We start from the raw sequence: 12,230 nt of genomic DNA, 5'->3' as shown, positions 1-12,230 counted from the left end.
ATTCTAGACTCTTAGACCCTGAGAAAGGACGTAGGCTACTTTTAATGCCACAAAAGGGTTGTAAGGAGTTGAAAGGTATGAATTTATCGTAATTTTTTTTCTTTCATGAATTATATAGGCGCGTCACCTACCTGTACTAAGGTAGGTGACGCGTAGGGAATGCAATCCCGATCCTGCGGGATCCCGATCTCGCGAGATCTCGTGTAATTTTTCGGGATCAATCCCGACGCATCATATGACGAGATCCCGTTCGAGATTAACGGGATTGGGCGGCAGTGAAAAAGAAATAAAAAATATAATCACACGATTATATCGTAAAGAACCAAACCAAGCAGATATTAATACGGCAGTACTAATCGAAGATGACTTGCCTCTTTCAATGATTGCAGAAGATTTGAATTTACGTGCTGCACAAACTAATAAATCGCTTTAAGAGGAATTAGAAGAAACTCTGCGAGCTTCTAAAAGTCCTTTTGCACGTATATCCACGTCCACGAGCTTAGACAAATTAGAATCTACCATTAAAAAAGAAATGGATTTGTTTGAGTGTGGAGGAACAAGGGGGCGATTTTTGCAGTTTGCATATAATTGCTTCGCCACGCTGTTGCCAACCAGCGTTGAGTCGGAGAGGGCATTCTCAGCAGCGGACATTGCAACGGACATTAGATGCCGTTTAGCAGATGAAACTATTAATACCCATTGTTTTTTAAGGAGTCATTTTCAAAATCACTCTTTTTCCTAATTCCCTTGAAATAAGCTTATTGTTTTGATTACCTAATTTACCTACGTTAATTTCCTTACAACCTGATTATTATTTAGTTGGTAAGATTAAAGAATAAAGGTTTTTATTTTCTTTCGAGTAATATGTTATTTTAGTTAACCTCACTATCACAAACAAGCAGTTATTAGCTTTTTCAGTCATCTGAATTCAACATTTTTTTTTAATTTAGACGGGATCCCGAAAATTCCGGGATCCCGCGGGATTGATATTTCTAATCCCGCGGGATCCCGAATTTGCAATCTCGAGTCGGGATTGCATTCCCTAGTGACGCGTTTGTCGATGTCACTGAACCGATCATCATGAAATTTTGTACACATGTTATTGAAGGTATTAGAATGAACATAGGATACTTTTTATTAAAAAAAAATATATTTTTTTATAAAAAACAAAAAAATAAAATATCAACCTTTTGCTACTTCAGTAGCCAGTAATGAAGTTATGTGAGCGAAGCCGCGGGTAAAAGCTAATGTATTATATTGAACAATGTACATTATTACGTTGCGTCGTTTATTTAATGCCATCATCTGCATCTTATCCCATTTATTTGTGGTCGTCGTAATATGTTTTTCTCTTCCATTCATCTCTGTTCGCAGTCATCTCGTTATTTACTCCCTTTCGTACCATATCATCTTTCACACAGTCCATCCATCTCTTTTTTCGGTCTTCCTCCACCTTTATAACCATCCACATTCATGTAACACTGTCCTTAGGATATGATCTTCATTCCTAATTTTTTACATTCTCCCAAATAAAACGCCTATCCAAATTATATGAGCAATTTCAACATGTCAAAATTTTACGCACTATTTTCTTTATTAACTTGTAATATTAAGTGTATAATATTAATAGTAATATATTTTTATTATTCAAAAATATGTTATTTTATTAATTATATTTGAATGCTTCGTCCGATGGCCCCTGTGGAGGATGATAAGGGGAAAATGATAAGAGAAGGTCGTTAGCGCATCATAACGAATTAATCAGTTGTTAACCACATGGTTACAGTGGCGACCGCGTGGAGGTCTACCGTTTAAAGTATGATTAGTAGCAAATAATTAGCAATAATCGTTATAACATTAACATAATTATAACACAATTACAAGTTCTGCTTAGTTAGGGTTGTCACTAGATGGCGTTACATGATGTATGGTTTACGGATTACTTATATAGGTTGTCAATAAATAAATATAATTGTAATAAGTATAAATAAAGCTTATAATTACTTACATTAATAATTACATGGTAAATATACAATAAAAAAAGAAAGTATTGTATTTTTTAAATAAATACCATCGTTGAATTAAATTAGAACTTATGAGTTGAACATGAAGAATAAATAGGTGTAAGAATTTGATATTAAACAGTATCTCATTAGTAACATTCAATGAAGTTTGTTAAAAATAGAAAAATATATCTACGTAAGTCCTTATTCAGACATTATTACACATTAGTCGGAAGTGTATGACTATTTCGCAAAATAATTCATTGCCCGGATAGCTCAGTCGGTAGAGCATTGGACTTTTAATCCAAGGGTCCAGGGTTCAAGTCCCTGTTCGGGCGTTCACTTTTTGTTCATTTTATTTATTCTTTTTACGTTTCCTGAAATTAATATATAAAGTAAAAGTAGTTATAATTATATTATGGAGTTTAATTTTTTTTTATTGTTATAAAGAATAATATAAAAAATATTTGTTTTTTTTATTTTTTCTATGGTTATATTATCTCTGCCCGTGGCTATGGAAAAAAAGTAAAATATATAATTTGAGGCAAAGGAAAATAATGTATAATTGATTTATTCATAAGTTATCACAATTCCCCAAGTTACGAGATAACTAAATAACCTGATATACAACAATTAAATTTTATCACTCAATTAAAAACTACCTACACGCCCCGGTTTCGCACGGGTGTACATGTATTATACATATAAACTTTCCTCTTGAATCACTCTATCTATTGCTAAAAACTGCATCCGTTGCGTAGTTTTAAAGATTTAAGCATAAATAGGGACGGATAGACAGCGACAGCGACTTTGTTTTATACTATGTAGTGAAGTCGCATCTGAGTAACGATAACTGTAGCAAATTATAAACAAGTAACACTATATATTTAACTGCATGCAAATTCGCGAAATCTAACCTCAAACCTTGTTTCGCAGACAGTGGACTCGACTCAACTGGCGGCAGTCATTCGGTACCGCGGCGCCGTCCCGACCGGCCGCCTCGCACTGTCACTATACCCCACTATCATGTCTCGAGCGTCCCCTTTTAAAACGTACTTCTAAAAATCTAAATCAATATGACTAAATACAAGTTAAATAATACTGTTCGTTCCGGGTCTGAAGTCACTTTAACTGCGTTCATAATTGGGAATAAGGATGAGAAACATTATAAATTACCAGATCCGAACCAAAATGACAATATGAGCTCGGAATCCAATAGAAACTTGGCCGCGGCGAAAACCTGTCACGTGTGCCCACATTCTTGCGAGTTCCTGCAGCAAAGGGAGAGGATAGAAGCGTCTCTAGTGAAACAGGAGTGTGATAAGTTTGGACTGAATGAACTTAAAGTTGACAAGACAAGTTTGGACAGGAATGTGTGTCTCTGCGAGAAGTACAATGGGGGGTGTAAGTTGTGTCCGAAACCAGGTGTCCCCACTCTGAGTTACGGCCTGGACGGGAAAGAGTCCTGCTTGGCTTGCCACGGAAATCACTACGTAGGTAAGTGGTATAATTTTTTTTTTTTTTAAAGTTATTATTTTTTTTAGGGATTTTTTGTAGGGATTATTATAAATAAAAAAAATATTGTCCTAAATATGATGGACATGTTTAGGGTAGCATTTTTTTTTTGAAGGTTGGGGCTATTGTTAGATGTTAATTTTTTTTGTTAGGGTTATTTTATTATAAAACTAACTGTTCCCGCGACGTTGTCCGCGTGGAATTTAACTTTATTTTTCTAAAATAAAAGTAGCCTAAGTTACTCCTTATTACATCAGCTACCTGCAAAAAGTGTCCCGTCAAAATCGGTCCAGCCATTTCAGGGATTAGCCGGAACAAACAGACAGACAGACAAAAATTGTAAAAAATATTATTTTGGTGTCTGTACCGTATTTATATTCATATGCATGTAGTGAAAAAGGGTTATTTCAATATTACAAACAGACACTCCAATTTTATTGATATATATAGATAATTGGGATACATTTATTTATTAAAGTTTTTGGGCTATTGTCAAATGCTTAGACCTCTAGAACTATACAACCTTCATAGACCTATTTAACTCGCCCTTTTTCAGAGTTCGCTACCTTATGGGACACTAACGAGATCTCGTTAAATTTTTTTTTATATATCGTTATATTCATTTAATGAATCTCCCAAATTTGAATTCAAATGAATCTGTATTATTGTAAACATGTACAACATTTATTTGAAAATAATACGAGCTGAGTTTCTTGTCAGTTCCTCTCATCTCGAAATCATTCCGAACTGACGGTAGATTTAACATATCATAAGAGTCTGTAATAGACCTACATGAATAAAGATCTTTTGATTTTGAATCCGAAATAATAAAATATAGTATTATTATATATACGTAACTTTCTATAAATGTAAGAATTTTTAGATATCTTTGAACATGTTTTTTTGACGTATAATATGTACAAAATCTTAAATGTATAGAAAGTTACGTATAAATAAATACTAAATAAATAATTAACCGGTTAATTAACACAGCGCTATCTAGTCCCACGGTAAGCTAGCTAAAGCTTGTGTTATGGGTACTAGATAACTGATACATATACATAGATTTTTTTTGTAAATACAAACACGTTGAACATAGAAAACACCCAGACCGATACAAACAATCATACTCATGAATACAAATGTTTGTGCCGTGCGAGGAATCGAACCCGCGACCATCGGACGTAAAGTGTGCTGAACCGCTAGACCACCGAAGTCATCTATACATATAAATAAAATTGTAATGTCTGTTTGTAACATTAAAATAAAAGTTTTTTACTACATGCATATGAATATAAATACGGTACATACACCAAAATAACATAATTTACAATTTTTGTCTGTCTGTCTGTTTGTTCCGGCTAATCTCTGAAATGGCTGGACCGATTTTGACGGGACTTTTTTTGGCAAAAAGCTGATGTAATAAGGAGTAACTTAGGCTACTTTTATTTTAGAAAAATTAAGTTAAATTCCACGCGGACGACGTCGCGGGAACAGCTAGTAATCATTACATAGTATAAAACAAAGTCGCTGTCGCTGTCCGTCCCTATGTATGCTTAAATCTTTAAAACTACGCAACGGATTTTGAAGCGTTTAATACTCGTAGATAGAGTGATTATAGAGGAAGGTTTATATGTATAACACACGTACACCCGGACGAAGCAGAGGCGAGTAGCTAGTATATATATACAAAACTAATATTAATAAGTTGTTTCTGTGTTAAAAAGGTTAAATTTCGATATTGTATCGAGTATATTGGTTAAATATTATTACCGAGTCAAACATTTCATAATTAGTTCCACTCTGATAGCTGTCGCTTGTGTCAAAACGTTACTACACAACAATCAGTGGTTTCAGAAGCATACAAACTGAAAAGTTAATAATACAGTAATATTATTATATAACTAGTATTTACATAACCTAATTGTACAACTAAGAACTAAAATAAAAAGCTTAAAAAAAAAAAAATAGAATATGATAACTAAAATATATTATTAAAAGTGGTCCCTTTAGGCAACGTTCCGAAGATACTGGCAGCGTTCCCTCTTTGAATAGCTAGACTAATTCTTTGTCCAAGGTAGCTGCCAGCTCTTCGGTCTTCTGTGATGTCGACTAATATTATATTAAAGAATATTATATATAACATTCTCGTGTCACAATTACCATACTCCTCCGAAACAGCTTGACCGATTTTTATAAAATTTTATATGCATATTCAGTAGGTCTGAGAATCGGCTACTATCTATTTTACATACTCGTAAGTGATAAGGTTTGTCCAACACTAACATTCATTTTATATATTTAAAAAAAACACATACAACCCTAAATTTTCACCCTTCTATCATCAACCTCTATTTTTTAATAGCGATTTTAATTTGTATGGCAAAACAACATTTGCAAGGTCAGCTGGTATTTATAGAAAATCTTAAAATCCATAGCGCTGACAATATTATCTGATTACACTAAGAATGAGTGCGTAGCGATTTCTATGTTGATATAATAATCTCAGGACAATTCACACAGCGCCATCTAGTCCCAAGTTAAGCTAGCTAAAACTTGTGTTATGGGTACTAGATAACAGATAAATATATATATATATATATATATATAAATATCCCCTTGGGCACTTTGTGGCTCAGACGTGCCGTATAGGTAGTTTTTTGTTGATCCTTTTTCACTTGTTGATCCGGAGGCCTTTTGTTGATCTAATGCCAGCTGACGATATATAAATGTTGATCCGTTTTGAGCCACAACTGTCACGACGAGTAATAATAATAATTAAGCGATTTATACACGATTTTATACAAATCCACCTTTTTGGCATTCGACCACTTCTTGATCCAATTCAAACGGGCCAATCAGGGTGCAGCATTTGCCAAGGGCTTCCTCATTGGCACGTTTGGACTACTACATTATGGCTACAGTAACTTAATAATGTCTAGCTAGTATTTCAAGAATAATAGTCTATCTAATCTAAATATTTATAGAAATCAGTCTAGAGGAACGTGACTCCAGATCAAACCTCAATACTTGTTATTTTTTGGACGGGAATTTTTCCTTTAGTAACAACGTTACTGAGCGAATGAAGAGAAGACGTAACGGCGGATCCAGGGGGGAGCGTCATGGAGGTCTTGGGAGTCATGGGGGCGTCATGACTCTCCCCCCCTTACCCCAGGACTTAGGTAGACCACTAATTGAACTAAAAAATAATGAAACAGCAAATTTTTTTGCACGATCGGAGTGTTGGTGCAGTAGTATTAATTATAATTAAACATTGTTACTTAAAATATAACAGTTAAAGTACTATAACACTAAAAGCAAAATAGGTATTTTCAAAATACTTTTTCAAAATAAATTACCCTTTGAGTTTTTGTCCAAACCTCAGATATTTTATTTATTTTAGGTATATCAATCATTACATAGTATAGTATAGTATAAAACAAAGTCGCTGTCGCATCTAACAAGTACATAAATAAAGAAAGAAGACTTTTTGGCTCTGAATATATTTCAAAAATCAATTACTTGTGTTAATCAATTTATATACTCTTTCTTATTTCATAGTACTTGTTTTGATCCGAGTATATACAGATACCGTAACGGTCTATTAATTATGAATTTATTATACCTAACCTAGATATTCTATTTTGACGAAACTCCGTGTAGTAGTAGTATCCGATAAGGGTATGCGAACCCTAAGTATTATTTCAAAATGACCAGTAACTTTGAATTTTGAATTTTGATTTTAATAAGCCTTTGAATCAACTTACCAAACGGACGCTCAAGGTTCGATTCCCGCCACCGATTTTTTTTGTTATTTTTTTTTGTCTTTATTCTAATTTTAAATTAACTATTTTAATAATTAAATGAATTTAATCGAACAAAACGTTGTTAAGTATTCAATTAATTTTAATTTACATTACCTATTGTACTTTCTAAATTGTAAAGCAGCTAACAATTATAGTAAGATCTTATAAATAACTAACACAACAAGTAAAATATTTTAAATGTATTTTCTTTATTATTACAAATATTTTTTATGCATAATATAATAGTTAATATCACTTACAATTAATTTAATACTTAACAACGATTTTATCGATTAAATTCATTTAAATATAACCCATAAATGTATAAATATTATATATAAATAAATACATAATGATCTGATAATCAAATTATAAGTACAGTCTCAAATTGAAAGTAAGAAAAACAGAAAATATAGAGAGAACTATAGGGATATAACAGAAAGATGTGAAAAATGGAGAAGGACAGTAAAAAAGTTACAAATTTAAATAATGTTGCCGCAATTTCTGTTTAAATGAATTTATTACATTATTATATATATTAGGCATACGACTAGCCTTATGACTGTTACTTTTTTTTTAATCTATACATCTATACATGTAAATAAAATTGGAGTGTCTGTTTGCAATATTGAAATAACCGTTTTTACTACTTGCATATGAATATAAATACGGTACATACACCAAAATAACATATTTTACAAGTTTTGTCTGTCTGTCTGTCTGTTTGTTCCGGCTAATCTCTGAAATAGCTGGACCGATTTTGACGGGACTTTTTTTGGCAAGTAGCTGATGTAATAAGGATTAACTTACGCTACTGTTATTTTAGAAAAATAAAATAAAATTTCACGCGGACGAAGTCGCTGGGGCCAGCTAGTCTATAGATATACCGAGATTTAATATTTAAGTTGCTATTATGTTGTTGACAAAATTTTACTGTAATGTTACTATTACGTTATCCTACACAATTTGTATTATTTTGGATGAAAAAATAAATAAATAAATAATAATCTATACATATAAATAAAATTGGAGTGTCTGTTTGTAATATTGAAATAACCGTTTTTTACTACATGCATATGAATATATATAAGGTACATATACCAAAATAACAATTTTTATAATTTTTGTCTGTCTGTCTGTCGGTCTGTTTGTTCCGGCTAATCTCTGAAATGGCTGGACCGATTTTGACGGTACTTTTTTTTGGCAGGTAGCTGATTTATAAGGAGTAACTTAGGTTACTTTTATTTTAGAAAAATAAAGTTTAATTCCACGCGGACGAAGTCGCGGGAACAGCTTGTTTTTAATAAAAACGGTTTATTTCATAGAAAAAACATCTTTTTTGTGGTACTTGAGAATGTTGAAGCCTGTTGTTTGTATTATTGAAATAACCGTTTTTTACTACTTGCATATGAATATAAATACGGTACATACACCAAAATAACATATTTTACAATTTTTGTCCGTCTGTCTGTTTGTTCCAGCTAATCTCTGAAATGGCTGGACCGATTTTGACGGGACTTTTTTTGGCAGGTAGCCGATGTAATATATAACTTAGGCTACTTTTATTTTAGAAAAATAAAGTTAAAAACCACGTGGACGAAGTCGCGGGAACAGCTACTGTATAATATATTAGAGATACCAACGTGTTTTTTTATTGATGACTAGCTGTACACGGGATTTCGTCCGTGTGGAATTTCACTTTATTTTTATAAAATATAAGAAGTTAAATTCCACGCGGACGAAGTCGCGTGTACAGCTAGTTGTCGGTAGTCTAGCGATTTAGCTAGCACACCGCTTTGATTCCTGCTTGGTGGTCGAGGGTTCGATTCCTCGCACGCTGCAAACATTTGTATTCATGAGTATGATTGTTTGTAACGGTCTGGGTGTTTTCTATGTATAGATAATATATATGTATTTACGACAAAAAATCTTTGTATTTATATCAGTTGTCTAGTACCCATAACATAATCTTCAGCTAGCTTAACTTGGGTCTAGACGAAGCTGTGTGAATTGTCTTGAGATTACTATTATTACTATAATAAATCTTTTCAAATCAGCCGATGTTTATTTTTGCCATAATACGTGCTGTTACCATGTGATAATATTACGTACTTACTGTTTGAAAATGTGATAATATTACGTACTTATTACTGTTTTAAATGTGATGCGTTCATTATTTGTATTTCCTTTGAATTAAAGACAAATGTATATATATATATATATATATATATATACATTTATATACACTTGCACACTTAGTTGATCCAGCCACGATCCGTAGATATTGCTGATTCCACTGTCTCTCTCTTTCTACCACTATAACGGTAGCGTGGCGGAACGGCAACATGTTGCCGTTCCGCGTTCTACCACTATCTTTGTATTCTAGTATGCGATGTTGCCGTTCCGGCCGAGACCATGCGTTGTTGCCAAATGTATTCGTCGATAGTAGTAGATACTCGATATATATTTTTTCAACAATTTCTTGCAATAGTGAATCCGTATCGGCAAAATTTTTTAAATGCACAAAGATTTTTTGGCTCTGAATATATTTAAAAATCATTTACTTGTGTGTTGATGAATTTATATACTAGTAAATGAAGTACCTAATACTTGTTTTGATTTGAATAGGTAGCGATATTATGAATTTATTATACGTAATCTAAAGATTTTGACGAAATAAAAGTAATTAGTTATCTGTTAACCTTGACTTCATGCTGGCACCAGTATTATCAGATGATGAACATACTCTTCGAAAACTTACAGCAGAAATATCGTGTTTGGACTCATTAGATAGGTCTCGATGAATAGAGTTTAAAAAACTTAAAATAAATGGTAAATTAGAAATAATGTATAAATACCACTTACGTAAAATTCAACCACTTTAAACTTAATAATAATAATAATTAGGAAAAGAGAAAAGCTATACATGCACTGAAAGTAATTGATGCCTTCCACACAATATTTTCAGTATTAAACAACTCTGTTTGTTCAGTAAAAGTGTAAATACACTGGTAACCTTTAATCATATTTTATATGCAAACATTACATATACAAACCCTAAAGTTTTATTTCAGAATAGCCAGCAGTTTTCAAGAAATAAGTCTTTGAAATTGTACGTGTAACTTATATATATACTAGTTTTTTCACCATAACAAACAACACCAATATGGCCTAGTTAGTAGTTTACCTGTGTACCAATTAATAATAATAGTAATCTCAGGACAATTCACACAGCTTCATCTAGACCCAAGTTAAGCTAGCTGAAGATTATGTTATGGGTACCAGACAACTGATATAAATACAAAGATTTTTTTCGTAAATACATATATATTATCTATACATAGAAAACACCCAGACCGTTACAAACAATCCTACTCATGAATACAAATGTTTGCAGCGTGCGAGGAATCGAACCCTCGACCACCAAGCAGGAATCAAAGCAGTGTGCTAAATCGCTAGACTACCGACAACTAGCTGTACACGCGACTTCGTCCGCGTGGAATTTAACTTCTTATATTTTAGAAAAATAAAGTGAAATTCCACACGGACGAAATCCCGTGTACAGCTAGTCATCAATAAAAAAACACGTTGGTATCTGTAATATATTATACAGTAGCTGTTCCCGCGACTTCGTCCACGTGGTTTTTAACTTTATTTTTCTAAAATAAAAGTAGCCTAAGTTACTCCTTATTACATCAGCTACCTGCCAAAAAAAGTCCCGTCAAAATCGGTCCAGCCATTACAGAGATTAGCTGGAACAAACAGACAGACGGACAAAAATTGTAAAATATGTTATTTTGGTGTATGTACCGTATTTATATTCATATGCAAGTAGTAAAAAACGGTTATTTCAATATTACAAACAACAGGCTTCAACATTCTCAAGTACCACAAAAAAGATGTTTTTTCTATCAAATAAACCGTTTTTATTAAAAACAAGTGTTCCCGCGACTTCGTCCGCGTGGAATTTAACTTTATTTTTCTAAAATAAAAGTAACCTAAGTTACTCCTTATAAATCAGCTACCTGCCAAAAAAAGTACCGTCAAAATCGGTCCAGCCATTTCAGAGATTAGCCGGAACAAACAGACCGACAGACAGACAGACAAAAATTATAAAAATTGTTATTTTGGTATATGTACCTTATATATATTCATATGCATGTAGTAAAAAACGGTTATTTCAGTATTACAAACAGACACTCCAATTTTATTTATATGTATAGATGTATAGATTAAAAAAAAAGTAACAGCATAAGGCTAGTCGTATGCCTAATATATATAATAATGTAATAAATTCATTTAAACAGAAATTGCGGGAACATTATTTAAATTTGTAACTTTTTTACTGTCCTCCTTTTTTCACATCTTTCTGTTATATCCCTATAGTTCTCTCTATATTTTCTGTTTTTCTTACTTTCAATTTGAGACTGTACTTATAATTTGATTATCGGATCATTATGTATTTATTTATACATTTATGGGTTATATATTTATGTATGTATATTGTTATTTTTTTATAGAAATGTATATTTTGCTTATCTTTATTATCTTTATAAATCTTTTTTTGACATTTCTTATTTATATTAGTGCACCGCCAATAATCTTTCGCTGCACCACTCATGGTTGCCTGGTAAATAACGCGGCAAGATATTAAGTCCGCCACATGTACAAATTTTTTTGTGCATTAAAGTTAAATAAATAAAAAAAATACAATACTGTTTAATGAAAATGCGTATTGTCTAGTGCTTTGAGATGTATCAAAATAAGGTCAACAAAAAAGTCCGTGATGGTATATGTCTATCTCTCAAGGATAACCAACAATAACCATTTTTTATCTTTTACATTTTACGGGAATTTTTTTTATCGTATGTTTCCCTTAAAATCATGTAAACTATGCTATTATGTC

At 32.4% G+C, this 12,230-nt stretch overlaps 1 protein-coding gene and 1 non-coding gene across 2 annotated transcripts in view; both read left to right on the top strand.

The window, feature by feature from the left end:
- The first annotated feature begins 2,268 nt into the window (after nt 1-2,268).
- On the top strand, nt 2,269-2,341 carry Trnak-uuu (transfer RNA lysine (anticodon UUU)). Its single transcript has one exon. It is a non-coding gene; the product is annotated as a tRNA-Lys (tRNA).
- A 643-nt stretch (nt 2,342-2,984) lies between these two features.
- Nucleotides 2,985-12,230, top strand: part of LOC131846248 (sodium-independent sulfate anion transporter-like) — an 87,142-nt gene continuing 77,896 nt past the window's right edge. Inside the window, exon 1 of the mRNA XM_059195510.1 lies at nt 2,985-3,500. Coding sequence (XP_059051493.1) covers nt 3,080-3,500 — 421 coding nt within the window. The 5' untranslated portion in view covers nt 2,985-3,079. The remainder of the gene's footprint in view (nt 3,501-12,230) is intronic.

Source organism: Achroia grisella, unplaced genomic scaffold (genome assembly GCF_030625045.1).
Source record: "Achroia grisella isolate CSIRO2021 unplaced genomic scaffold, CSIRO_AGI_Agris_v1 utg509, whole genome shotgun sequence".
NCBI lineage: Eukaryota > Metazoa > Arthropoda > Insecta > Lepidoptera > Pyralidae > Achroia > Achroia grisella.
The sequence above is the reverse complement of the archived record's forward strand: the minus strand, read 5'-3'. Positions and strand labels throughout refer to the sequence as shown.